We start from the raw sequence: 15027 nt of genomic DNA, 5'->3' as shown, positions 1-15027 counted from the left end.
CCATCGTCAATTTGAAGCATAAAGATGTGGAGAGATTTCTAGAAGACGCAAAGGTACTAGCTGTGACGAGACTGAAAAACGCTCTGAAGAAAGACAGGAGCTTGAAAGCCAACGTTATCCTGGCTTGTAAATTTGAAGTTAGAAGAGATGATCGCACGGTGGAAGAGATCAAATTTTTTAATACGAGAAATGAAATCATCCTCCAGACAACGGATATCAACGAATGGTTCATCGAAAACGCGACGGAGCGTTTGTTGAAAAAGGTGGAAGATTTCCAGGAAAAGGATTCAGGCTGGTCGCTGACCGAAATAATCAATTTGACTGTGAATATCAACAAGTACGTGCCACTACGAGGCGGTGTCTTCACATACACTCCGTTACCTAAGCATATCAGTGATAAGAAGGCTGTAGTAAACATCAGAAACAACGACTCTTACTGCTTTCTTTGGTCGGTCACCGCATCGTCACATTTTAAATTTTGTGCTGTGCAAGGTAGTAATTTTTTTCATGAAAACCCATAATTTTTGTAACATGCATCAATAAAAACTGCATTAGGTGTCTTTTACATCACGATTAGTAACAGTAGGGTAATTTTTCTCAGATTTTTCTCTCCGTGTACTGGCTGGGATTTGATGGGATTCTTAACAGCTTTGTACTACCTATTCAAAAATTCACCTGCTCGAAGAAGTATGTATACCACCTACTCTGGCTCAAATTGTTTTCCTCTCAAATTTCGTTCTGTAAGATGGCTGGAAAATGCAAATGTAGCTGATAGGGCCCTCAATATTCTCTCTCATGTCAAGGCTTTTATGGAAGGTGTAAAGAAAGATAAACAAGAGCCATCCAGCAACAGCTACACGAACGTCAAAAATGCTGTGCAAGACGAGTTATTACCTGCAAAGCTTAGTTTTTTTTTACATAATTTGCTTTGGAATTTGAAAGATTTCTACGCGAATTTCAGTCTGACTGCCCTTTTTCACCATTTTTATACACTGAGCTAACTATGATGTTGCGGAATTTGATGGAACGGATAGTCAAGACTGATGTACTTAGCAATACCCCGTTGTTAATGGACATAGATCTCGAACAAAAAAGAAAATCTTGACTGCTGCTCATTTCAAGCTGGGATTTGGTACTGGAAATATTTTTAAAAAATCCAAGAATCTGAGTGATGGAGATGTTTTGATCTTCCGGGAGAACTGGAGAGAATGTGTGCTCAAATGTGTGAAGAAATTGAAATCACGTTCTCCTATCCTGTATCTGCTGACAAAGGCTGTTTTTGTTTCGATCTAAAAGTTACCTTGAATCATAAACTATTTGAGATTCGACTTAATCGCTTACTTGTAATTTTAGTCATAAAGAATTGGTTAGATGGAATGAGTGCAGATTTAGCGTTACGACAGCTGATCGATATCTGTTCGCGGGATCATGTGAAGAGTTCACTAACAAGTTACAAAAGAGTCGAAAAACGAGTTAACTATTATTGGAGGGAGGTTCTTCATCACAATGGAAGGCCAGAACAAGCGTTTTAAGTCATTAAAATGGCTTTAATACTCTCGCATGGTAATGCGAATGTGGAGCGGGGGTTTTCCATTAATAAAGATTGTCTGTTGGAAAATGCAAAGGAAGAATCACTGGTAGCCAGAAGGGTTGTTTATGACTTCGTTTCATCTGAAGGAGGCCTAGATGAATCTGAGATCTCAAAATCACTTATTCACGCGGCAAGAAATTCGCACGGAAAATATGCCGAGGCATTGGAATTCAAGCGTAAAAAAAAGCTGGAGGGGAATGGTTCAGAATTGAAACGAAAAGCTATTGCTCTGGAGGTTAAGGAGCTGCAGAGTAAGAAATCAAAAATTTTACAATCCGCTCAAGAAGAAATAGTTGTGATTAAAGAAGAGATTGAAAGAAAATGTAAACTGTTGTAAGGTTGTACAGAAAAAAAAAACTAGTTAGGGTTGCAATAATTTTCATATATTTATGTGTTGTAATTTGTTATTTATGTATCTATCTTACATAAAAATATATACCTTATCTATAGTCACGTAGTTCATGTGATTTTTACGAATTTTTAAAAAATAAACTACTCTGTGTTTTATCACATTGTATGATTCGTACTCATTTTCGACTTATGTACCTGATATAAAAGTTTAATAAAGAGAATATAACATTAAAAAATTGAAGAGCATCACTTCAAATCTGTCTATAATTGTGGAAGAAGAGACCGGGAAAAATGAAATTTTTTCTCTGGAAAACCTGGAAAAGTCAGGGAAATTTATTTTCAGATTCGAGTATACACCCTGTTAAATGTATTCATTTTTATCCATTTTCAATCTTGTAAATAAAAATTATAGTGCATTTTTTCCGTTTATTGATATTATTTTAATTATTCAGAAAAAGTAGATAGAATCTTACGCGTTCTAATAAAGTTCCAATGATGGTAAAACGCTGCCATTCAGCGGTATTCAGTAATTAATCAATTCAGGCAAAGTAAATCGTCGAAAATAAAGCAATAATCACGACATAGATCATTGGAACGGGGGCTAATCCAAAAGTTCTGGCACTTCTGGTTTTTTTGTGCAAAAATCAGGTCCAACCAATGAGAAGGTTTTTTTTTTTTTTTTTTTTTGAATCGAATAATGAGCCATTCTAATTTGCGAGCCAAATTTCGAATATTTCAATTTAAGGGATCAAAAAATGAATGCAGCAGGATTCAAATTTTTGTGTCATTTCCAATTTCTTTTTTCTTTTAGCTTATTGGGTAAATCAGAATTGATTGCGTTGTTTACTCAAATAAAGACGTCAGTTCTGGTAATTGACATGTACACAATATGACTCGACTTTGGCTTCGGAGAACTTGAGAACTTCCTCATTCCATTAAATGAAACTTGAACATGATCATGCCAGTGTTTCATTTTTGCAACTATTTTGGCCAAATTGAAGTTACGTGATCGATGCCACGTCAGGTAATATTTAAAATTTGTCATTACACCCAGCTAGAAATCTTAATAAGAGAACGGATAGTAATAAGAGCAACGGCTACTGCAATGAGCGGGGGCATTAAATACTGGTACTGAGAGGGATAGCCAATTCCAGTGACTGCCAGCGCTGTCCATCCTAGTATTCGGATTACAATCGCAATTGCTTGTGAATGATAATCAGGTGTGCTGGGAGGAATCCATTTGATACCTGATGAACCACAAGTAACTAATATTATCCAGCAAGCCATCAGGAGAGGGTCTTCTGTGCTCAATTTGGCACTGAATCTGAAAAAAGTTACAACTTGAATATAGTGCAAATAATATAATGTCACAATTTAGATTTCACTGAAGGGTAATATACTCATCAATTTTGGTGCACATAAAATTTCAAGATTATGTAGGATTACAAATATTTCATATTATTCTAGGGATTTCATAAGATTATTTCAATAAACTTGGAAAGATTTTACATCATTGGAAAAGGTTTCACGCATTCCAAAAGATCGTAGGTGTTTTGTACGATTTCATTAGATTGCAATAATTTAGTGCCGTTTCCGGAGATCTCGAAGAATTGAAACGAATTTCATAAAATTACAAATGATTTTGCTGGATTGTGAACTCCGGTTTTCAAGGATGGTTAGTTTTTCAATTTATATGGCGTGGATGTTTCTCCCGAGATGAACATTTTGCATTGAGAAAAAATTCATGAACGAACAAAAAATTATTTATTTCGTTTATCATACTCTAAATGACCCTTAGGTTGCATTTAACACTACCCAATTATCCCGTGGACAAATTGATTTGTCGATTTGCAAGAATTATCGTTTATTCGAGAAATATTATTACCAGAGAAATGACGCAAGCTTTTTGTTACTTATTGTGTACAACAAATATTGACTCATTTTCATGCCTCATTTCATAATTTTACGTGGGATATAAAACAGAAAAAGAAAAAAAGGGTGCCACTATTAGTCGTTTCTGCGACTAAAAGAGTAAAACGGCAAAAAAAAAGTACGTAAACGAATATGTGTCTTATATTCTTTGATATACTGCACATACATAGACGTAAAGGAATAGATGGAGCATGGACCTCCGCTAAAACCGTGGAGTCCAGCGAATAAGGAGGAAAAGAAAGAAACCATTTGCGTTCTGGCGTTCTCGCTCTGTCCGCGCACGCGTACTACTTTTGTTTTTAGTAATATGACGACCGTTTCATTTAACAGTGAATTGAGGACGCTATGATCCATTGTAAATAATTCTCACGAATCTCAGAATGGTGAAATCTTCAATATTCAATATCGAATACCGGTACCAATAGGTCGGTAATTACCATTGCAGTTCAGGCTCATATTAGTAGTCACCACTGCGGTCACAATTGGGCCGGTAATTGTTATTGAGGTCATCATTACGGCCGGTAATTATCATTGCGGTTATAATTGGGTGGCTAATTATCATTACGGTTACAATTGGGTCGGTAATTATCATTGCAGTTACAATTGGGTCGGTAATTAGCACTGCGGTTACCATTGCGGCCGCTAACTCACGCGTATACACTTACGCAAACACATCGGATACCGACGTATATTAACTACTAATGTTGACGCTTCCAGTGATGAATGACCATGGTTTTATTTTTTTTTCTCAATACTGTCTAGAAGCTTTCCAGCGAATTATGAATAAAAAATACAGAGGAACTTTCCCTAGAGAATTAAAATCGTCCGCAATAGCACCAAACTTCTTTTTAACAAAGGCATAAACCTATGGCTGCCAAACCTTCCTGAATTTCCTGCCTTATATAAAAACAATTTTAAATGGTATACTAATGTTGACGGAAGTCCAGGCATCACTAAATAAGCTTAGAATGCTGTTTAACAGAAGTGAGTTGAAAGTAAAAGAGCAGGAAAAATTTTAATTTATTTTGAGAATCGATAAAATGTCAATAAAAAAGAAACTGAATTTAGTGGGAAACAATTCAGTGATTTATGACGTGGGAACAAACGTCAATAGTGGTGACCTCCCGCTAACTTCTTATGCTCTAATCTTTTCGCCCGTGTGTCTCAATGGCCACTGAAATGTTTCAATTGCCTATCATTTAATTAAAGGTATCACAAGGGCTGAACGAACTAAAGTACTGCGTCAATGTTTACTTGAATTACATGATATTGAAGCTGAATTAATTAGCTCAATAGTACATCTGCACCGAGTAAGATTGCGATACTCAATGCCATGGATGCAGATCTCAGTTTCATTAGCTTGAAATATTTCTTTTCAAACTCAGCCACAAACAAGTGAATACACATTCTTTGGGATGCCTATCACATAATAAAGCTCGTAAGAAACGCATTTGCAAATCTGCATATATGTGTATTAAAAGACGACAAAAATGATAATATAAACTGGGTACATCTAGAACGATTGGTCAAACTTCAGCAAAAAAGAAGGCCTGTACGTCGCTATTAAGTTTCAGCAACTGCATCTTTGATTTGAAAAAGGCGAATGAAGGTTTCTCTCGTAGTTCAAGGTTTGAGCACAAATGTGGCCAATGTTTTGACTTTTTGTTGCAAAGACTTGCAACTTACTGAATTCGAAAACTCCACCGCTACGTCGCATTTTTGTGTACCTAACAGTAGCATTTTTGACATGTTGAATAGTAGAAATTTGATATGGAAAAATCTCACACAAGTGTTTGTACGTAGAGAAAATTTAGAAGAAGTTCGAAACAACATTTCTGGTTTCATTAAGTATTTAAAAACGTTGCAAGGACCAGACGGGCCAATATCATTTTCGAAAAGAAAAACACATTTTCTTGGATTGTTTGTATGTTTACCAAGTATTGTTGAAATTAGTGAAATACTACTTCAACGTGAAAACATGCGATATTTATTGACTTACAAACTCTCAGGACCACCTGGAAACTTTCTTTAGTACTGTGCGTAGTACAGGTAGATTCAACAATAATTCGACTGCTGTAGAATTCAAAAATGGCTACAAAAGATTGCTTATGCGATCTGATGTACAGGCTTCAGAAAATGCTAATAGCACACAAATTGTTAAGACTTTAGTTTTATACATAGATAACAGCCCTGAAAAAGCGATAGGGGCGGCGGACAACATTTTTTAGCCTGATTTCGGCGTTGATATCGTCTAACACAATTATATAACCTGTAACCATGGGAATCTGATCGAATATGCAGAACACATTTTTGCATACATAAATAAATGGTTTTGTGGCTTAATAACTAAAAAAATTTGTCAAATGCACCTACTGCGTGAATATTTTACTTTGCAGTTAAAGTCTATCGTTACTACAAATAGAAATTGTAGGGGCAGACTTGTAGCTGCTTCATCAGATGTCGTTGATCTATGATCGATCATAAAAAAAATTGATCAAGATTCATGATCATATAACGCAAAGGAGAGGTTGCTTACAAGCTCGAACAAAATTCTCAATAGCAAATTCGATGATATACGCCATATGACAGAGTAAAGTATACCTGCAGACTATCGTAACCAGCTAATCAGGGCCATAATGTGTTCATTTTCAACAGTGAAGTTATATCATATAAGTTCCTCGAAAAACTACACGATTCGTAGAACAAGAAGTCAACATACTAGACTCATAGTTTCTAAAATCTAATAAATTCTACTGACGGTATAATATAATATAATATATTATAATATAATAGTAAGATAAGAAAATACGTATAAGAGAATGAGTATAATAAGGTAGTGTGATAGTTGATAATTCAACTGGTTAAGTGAATTTTAATTATGGAATATTACATCTAAAATAAAAATAAGAAATAAGTTACACAGAATGAATATATTTTATATCCAGCTATTTTTAATACATACCCACATATGCCCCACAATAATCACACGATACACGTATATCTTTTACTGTACGTGCAACTGCCTAAACGCGCATACGCGAACAGAGCGAGACCGCGAGAATACGAAGGTTTTCTCTCTCTTGCTTCTTATTCACTAGGACCGCCATGAATGAAAGCTCCATCTATTTCTCTACGTCTATGGCAACATATCACAGAATGAAGAAAATCGGTGAAGTACACCTTGGGTACTTTTCTCGTGATTACTAGTTGTTTGCTACCCGATATGCTGGAGTTTGACACCAAGTAATCTTAACTAAGAGACCTTTGTTACTTTATCTGGGCAATAGTATGTATTCTCCATTTCTCTTCAATAACTCCATGACACTTACCAAATGTCAATTCTTGAGAACTCATGAATTACTCTACATTATGAAATAACTTCGTAGATCATGGGTTGATTCATCACCTGTAATTCTTGGCCCATGTGAGGACTGAAGGTATAGCAGGAATGGCAGCGATGCACCACGTTAGGAATAGTATCAACTGAAATACAATCTGTTTTCCATCCGTATGACTGTCACTTTGAATCTGCTCCTCGATACTTGGCTTTTCTCTATTAACTCGAAATCTATCGATGAAATTAGACCGCAGAGAGGTTAATAACAGTTCTTCTAGATAATCCTCGTATAATCTTGTGAGTTTGAGGAATTGTAGTCCGATAAATATGAACATGGATAAAGCTCCGCATGTGACAGGTACCATAGACAATAATATTGTAGGAGCAATCAGAGGCAGTTGAATTAAACCTCCTATCAACCATTCTGACCATATCGGCGAAAACTTCAGAGCGCGTGTTAAAAACCTGATGAATAAAATTCAGTTATTGATTGCATGAGGAAATCTTTACGGGGTGGTGGGGGGTGGTACACAGTAGAAAGTCATGAATTTTTCTTTTTCTTTTTTGCAAACAAAAATTCTTCATTTGCTCTTATTGATAGACCTTAATGAGTTGTTCTTTTTTCGTCTCCTATTCAAGACACATCATACAATGAATAATGGTATTCAGATCAGACCCAGACACACCGAAAGGCTAGATCATGATTGCGTTTTATCAGAAACTTGCATCAGGACTTGATTGCAGGCGTCAACGAGTTTTTGACGGAAACCAACACATGTGAAGATTAAGTAAAGAAAGTGTTCTGCGAGCCTTTTGTATTCCGATATTTCTGACAAAACTAAAAAAAATATTCTCTGATTTAAGAAGATTAGATCATTTGTTTCAGTGTATATCACATGTCCATGTACAGGACGCAACAATGCCTTTGAGAGTTGACAAGATTAATATTCATCGAAATTCCTCCAATGTTATTTTAATGGAATGATCAAATGCAGATGGAAAATGGTAAAACTTAGCAGGCTGAGGAACTTACTTGTACATGCGTAACATTGGCCTATAGGCCCCTAGCGTACCTTTCAAGCACGTTACTAGTGTGTGTGAGACCGTTGTACGTATACACCCATCAGCGCCGCCTAACGTGTATGCCTGACAAAACTTTAATGGTGATTCCGTACATGTACACAGCAATGCAAACACGTTTTCTTTGCTTGTGAAGGTACGCTAGAGGCCTATTCGTCAGCAACATCGTACCGCGGCAATGTTTTCGTCTATGAGGCGAGGGAGCCTACCTTACTTGAAACGAGATCTGACATGTCAAATTTCCCTGTGCCAAATGCCGAATTCAAATGATATTGTTATAATGACTTAGTCCAAGAACTTTAGGATTTCACTTGGGAAAAACTCCAACTAAGCTAAAATTTGGTATACATTTACCTTTCAGCTCTCCAAAAGAGGTGTGGAAAATCCCCGGAATTTGGTTATACGCATAACTTGTGACAGCCCAAAAACCGTAAAAAAAAATTACTTTTTTTCGGTCTTTTGCAAATATCTTCGTTCTCGTCGGTCTTAGGACAATAAAGTATACTTATAAAAAAGGAAGAGCGAAAATTGCTCTATAAAAAAGGTGAAATAAAGTTTATTAATAACACTAACAGTTTTTATGTAATCTAGTATTGAATCTCTAATAGAAATGTTGTATGGATATTTAATTGCATGTAATGATCGAAATTGAAGTTTTTGTGCGGTATCTTCTCGATTTGACATATTTATAGACATTCAGCTATAAATAATAGTATATTCAAGTGTACAAAATTAACGGGAGATATAAATTTAAAAAATTGGTGATTTCCAAAAATTAACGACGGAGCCAGGAATCGAACTTGGTATCTAGAGAGGTGATGAGAGGAATTAACGAAAACAAAAGAAACAGCGCCGAAGAAGAACGTTATCGAGTTTTGCCAGCAGCTGCAGCAATTCTTCGACAGGATATACGTTCTGTAGCTTGTGAAACTGACTATTATCCTCCGAGCACGCACATGTTTGCCGATGTAAATATTTCGATTCCAAAATCTCTTCGTTTTTTCATAGAGGAGATCATTATTGAAAATAAAAAAGGTAAATTGGAGCCACTACACAAGAAGTGTACCGCCATTAGCTATACTTTCATGTCTGCAGTTCGTCCACGATAATTTCTTTTCGATTCCGTTGATGATTCTGAGCAATCTTGGAATTTCCCACCAGTCCCGTGGGGAAATCAAGAACAATTCGAGAAAGGAGAGGGAGCAAATGAAAGAGAATAAGCTGTCAGAAATTCGTTGCATAAACTACCTTAATTTTTTTAGTTACGTATTCCTAAACATTCACGAAGAAAAAGATTAGAGTATAGCCTGACAAGATCAACTTTTTTACGGTAGACTTTTACATCTTTATGATGTTAGAATAAGAGCATCGGAAACAAGAGTTTTAATTTTGTACGAATAGAAAGTTTTCGTCTCTTGAGCACCCGATGTAAGAATGTATGTAGATGAATGCTTACATGTTGGAATCTTACGCTTCCGATGGGAAGCACACGCATGACGGTCAAAGCCGTCAAATAAATGATATGCGGATGTGCGGTATCAAGAGTTGCGAGAAAATTCATTGTTGAGAGATATAAATTTGAAAAATTGGTGATATTGAAAAATTAACGACGGGGCCAGGAATCTAACCTGGTATCTAGAGATGCTTGACCGGAGCCTTACTCCACTAGACCACCTAGCCGCCCTGACTCTATTGTTGTTAATTCCTCTCATCACCTCTCTAGATACCAAGTTCGTACCATGTTTTATTGAGAATATTGTACTGCATATCCCGAAAACAAATAATGGATGGTCCTATACTTTTTGACGTAATGACAATTCTGTCCCCATACCGGTCCTTAAGCTTCGTTCTTATAGTTTTATCGTCTGGTTGAAAATCTTCGAGGACTCCTTTCAATTTAGTGAAGGTAAATTGACAGTAATGATAACACCGGCACACAAAAAAAATTGAGTAGAATGTGCATTTGACCGGACCTACCTACGGGTACGTATTTTGGTCCGCTGAATCCGAATTCGAGGTCAGTTTGACCCCTACACCCCCAAAATTTCGAGAAAACTTCGAAAAACCGTAAAAATGATGAAAATCGGCAGTTTTAATGATAAAAAAAATTTTTTGGAACTAAACTAAGCGTGATTTTCATGTATTTCGATCTGCTGAATATGAATCGAAACTTTATTGAGACCAAGAGCCATTTCAAATGTAAAAAAATCACACAAACCCTCCAAAATTCCGAAAAAATATAGTTTTCATGATAAAAAAACTTTTTCTGGTCCAATTCAGATAAAATTTTATATCTTTTCATGTCTTCAATTCGCATCTCAATTTTTTTAGTCTATTCACCCTCTAAAGCTGGAAAAATTCGAAAAAATTGTAAAAAAATTGTAAATTTTACAATTAAAAAAATTGTAAAAAAATTGTAAATTTTACAATTAAAAAAATTGTAAAAAAATTGTAAATTTTACAATTAAAAAAATTGTAAATTTTTACAATTTTTTCGAGTTTTTCCAGCTTTAGAGGGTGAATAGACTAAAAAAATTGAGATGCGAATTGAAGACATGAAAAGATATAAAATTCTATCTGAATTGGACCAGAAAAAGTTTTTTTATCATGAAAACTATATTTTTTCGGAATTTTGGAGGGTTTGTGTGATTTTTTTACATTTGAAATGGCTCTTGGTCTCAATAAAGTTTCGATTCATATTCAGCAGATCGAAATACATGAAAATCACGCTTAGTTTAGTTCCAAAAAATTTTTTTTATCATTAAAACTGCCGATTTTCATCATTTTTACGGTTTTTCGAAGTTTTCTCGAAATTTTGGGGGTGTAGGGGTCAAACTGACCTCGAATTCGGATTCAGCGGACCAAAATACGTACCCGTAGGTAGGTCCGGTCAAATGCACATTCTACTCAATTTTTTTTGTGTGCCGGTGTAATTTTCTATGTGGGCGAAAATATTTTCTATAGCTGCGATAATTCGGCCATCCACGAGGCGACCTGTTTTTTCCGGTGCCTGGTGAAAGAAAATGGATAAAGCAATTGCTGTGATATTTTGCTTCGGCTGCAACCAAATCTGTCTCGAAGATTATCCTTTTTCTAACAGCCAAGGTCTGAGCATCTTTTCTTATTTCGGCGATCTGCATTACAGTTTTTTTGAATCCGATTGTTGCAACGTGCTTAATCGTTTTACGGAGCTCCTTACGCTTTTTTTTTTCTTTTTCCTCATCAGCCTCGTTTCCGCAAAAAATACAAAGTTTCGTAAAGTCGAGAGATGGTGCGGACGATTGCATCTTGCTTTTGGGAGGACTACATCCCGAAGAACCAACAGCATCCTCGATAGCACGTTTCCTTTTGAAAGCGTTAATACTGGACTCGCGAGTATAGTCTTTACGACAGGCCACGTGCACTTGGATAGATTTCACATCACTAAACAGTGCTATTCCATCATTTCTCTCACCACTCACAACCTTTAACTTATCTATTCCCCGCTCAACTGTTACAAATTCGTCACTTGCAAGAGTTTTGTTACAAATACCGCACAATTGTTCCATTATGAGTAATTGCCTTGAAAACGCGATATAATATACGTCCAGTGTGGCGTAGAAACGATTTGGGACTGAGCATCTAACGCACCGCACTTGCAAAAACAGGCATAGCAGGTATAAACCGGGCCCCAATCGATGCACTGACGTCAGAGGGGAGGCGCAGCTGCTATGAAGCCACCACACAGAACGCAGGACGTAGCGGCGCGGTAACTAGGAAACTCAGTCTGTTGTTTCACAACTTTTTCGGTGGAAATTATTAGTTCTATCAATAAACTCTGTTACACTTTTTTTGTGGAGAATTTCTTGCTTTTTTTTATAAGTATATCTTATAGTTGTAAGACCGACGGGTACGAAAATATTCGTAAAAAACCGAAAAAAAGTAATTTTTTTCACCGTTTCTGGGCTGTCACAAGTTATGCGTAGAACCGAATTTTGGGGATTTTTCACACCTTATTCGGAGAGCTGAAAGGTAAGTGTATACCAATTTATAGCTTGGTTGGACTTTTTCCTAAGATGAGCCTATTTTTTGCCTCAAGTTCCTGGACTAACTCGTAATAGTCATCAGTCATTAGGCAGTCAACAATAAAAGTTTTCCAAGCCTTCGCGAATCACTGAATCAACTATGTGAAATCTATTCAACCTCAAAAATTCGCCTTACCTACATAACCCCCATAAGTCACGACAAACAGCTGAAGCTTAAGATGGCCAGCGTGCATGAAAAGACGACAAGGTCCACGCATGCGCAGTCGGACGCTAAATCTGTTTTAAATCTGAAACTCTGACCCTTCTTGCTTGGCATAATTAAATCACTGGATACCTTTTTTCTAGCGTTAAAACGATTTGCGAAAAGATGAGTCCTAACTGAACTTTCTGCTGTGAATACACCCGATAAATCATTACGGAGTAATTACAAGTATTATTGAAACTCTGTATCAGTGTACACATACGGAAATTGATTCTGCGACACCTAATTTCTCTCCCTAGTCGATTACGTTGGCAATGGAGAACGTCGTCCAAGCGGTAAATGGCCATACCCTGTGGGTTGAAATTCTCTAACGGGCTAACGTTATGGACTAAGGAGAAAAAATAGCTGTCGTAAAATCAATTTCTGTATGTGTATATTCATGCTTGTTCGAATACAAACCTTTGGGCCATGTTGTACACCGTTGAACCAAATATTATAACAGCGCAGCAAATGACAACTGCAAATATCTGTAGAAGAGCCAAGGACACAAATCCTTCTGGGCCAATGCCAATACCAATGCACAAAGCTAACGTGATTACAGTGGTGATGGTAGATTTGATCAATCCGATTTCATGATCTACTTGTTTTGCTAAAGCAAGTAGTAGGAGTCCAGACATGACCCCATAAACATTTGGCCAACGATCTCTCACTGCGGTGCTCAGGGTTTCTATAAACCCACCACTAAACACTTCAATGGTATATTTACATTTTGGATCTAATGTAAATTTTAGCTTGAGAGCCATATTGCCAACACCTTTGCCTCTATTCGCCGCATTTTTTGTTTGTACTATTAAAGTTTTTGGCACCAGATTTCTGAAATGAAAAATTGAGGTTTGGAGTTATTATAGAAGAAAATCTCATACAGGTGCTGTCTAATATGACTTTTTTGTGTATTTCAACACGAACTAATCGTCAAATGCAATGTGATCAATGCCACATAGTCTTGTGACTCTTAAAAATACGGCGCAGAGAATTACAGTACACAGAACAATTATTCAGCAATCAAATCTTGATTATATTTTGAAATAATTAAGAACCGGGTACATTTCAAAATAGCGAAGATTTGGGTAAGAGACCACTAATTTGGTTGTAACTGACAATGAGTCACATAATACGCGCATATGAGCTGTAAAACAATAGCAAAACAATTTTCAATATGCACTTATTAACACTGTGCGTCACTAGAATATACTGAAAAATAATTGTGACAACCGAAAATGAATTAAGGTTAACAATAAGATGATAAGAAAAAATTTTCGTCGGTTGAAGGTCATTTTACATCAGTTTGATTTTATTTACAAAACATTTAAATTCAACGTTTCGGTCGGGCCCTGCCGACCATCTTCAGGCTAAAATAAAATTATAGAATTTTTTTGTTTAACATTCTTTACATTATCCTTATATAGAGTAATGATTAGTAAAATTTTGTTTGTAAATTCTCAGAGTAGGTATATTTATTATTCAGAAACCATATACTGTCTATTTATTAAGTGGCAGCAAAATCATGACGATTCGGTTTCCTTATTTTAAAACTATAATAGTTTGTGTCTTTAGTTTAAAATTTATAAATTAAAATATAAGCACTTGTTAGAAAAGGACAAAATACAGGGTTTAGAATTGGAATATAAATTATACGAGAGCGATGTTACAAAAATTACTTACGAATACGTGACAACGTTTTCCGCTGTGATGTTGTATAACGGCATGATGGAAGGAAGTGACAGGAGGATTGATTACGATCTATCACCACAACCTTTTAAAAAAAGAAAAAAAGAAAAAAAAGAGAAAAGAAAGAATATCCAAACACAAATCAAATATTAAATGTCATGACAGTGATACTTGTGCTTCAGCAGCTCATGCTTTACAATTAGGACATTATTTTGATTTTGAAAAGGCAAAGGTTTTAACATCTCACCCAAACTGGTATAAACGGAATATCAAAGAGATGATACATATTAGTAAAAACAACAATACCGTTAATAGACGTACGGATATACAAAATTTAAGTCATCTATAATCAGATATACTATAGTTTAAAATTTCCACGCCTAACAACAGTTATGGTAATTCTCACTTTCGACTATTGACTACTATATCGAACTATCGATTCTGGTAATAGATCGTAATCAATCCTCCTGTCACTTACTTCCATCATGCCGTTTAAACAACATCAAAGCGGAAAAGGTTGTCACGTATTCGTAAGTAATTTTTGTAACATCGCTCTCCTATAATTTATATTCCAATTCTAAGCCCTGTATTTTGCCTTTTTCTAACAAGTGCTTATATATGAATTTATAATTTTTAAATTGAAGACACAAACTATTATAGTTTTAAAATAAGGAAACCGAATCGTCATGATTTTGCTGCCACTTAATAACTTGACAGTATATGGTTTTTGAATAATAAATAAACCTACTTTTAGAATTTATAAACAAAATTTTACTAATCA

At 35.8% G+C, this 15027-nt stretch overlaps 1 protein-coding gene across 3 annotated transcripts in view; it reads right to left on the bottom strand.

The window, feature by feature from the left end:
- Positions 1 to 15027, bottom strand: part of PGAP1 (GPI inositol-deacylase) — a 282452-nt gene that overhangs the window by 5209 nt on the left and 262216 nt on the right. For 2 of the 3 annotated variants that reach the window (XM_046615045.2, XM_069134201.1), the window contains 3 exons: positions 12978 to 13391; positions 7281 to 7676; positions 2547 to 3266 (listed from right to left, as the gene is read on the bottom strand). In XM_046615045.2, the coding sequence (XP_046471001.1) occupies positions 2987 to 3266; positions 7281 to 7676; positions 12978 to 13391 (1090 nt within the window). In that variant the 3' untranslated portion in view covers positions 2547 to 2986. Of the gene's footprint in view, positions 1 to 2546; positions 3267 to 7280; positions 7677 to 12977; positions 13392 to 15027 lie in introns of those variants that run through there. The other variant, XM_046615044.2, reaches the window with a different exon arrangement.

Source organism: Neodiprion pinetum, chromosome 3 (assembly GCF_021155775.2).
Source record: "Neodiprion pinetum isolate iyNeoPine1 chromosome 3, iyNeoPine1.2, whole genome shotgun sequence".
NCBI classification, from domain to species: domain Eukaryota; kingdom Metazoa; phylum Arthropoda; class Insecta; order Hymenoptera; family Diprionidae; genus Neodiprion; species Neodiprion pinetum.
The sequence above is the reverse complement of the archived record's forward strand: the minus strand, read 5'-3'. Positions and strand labels throughout refer to the sequence as shown.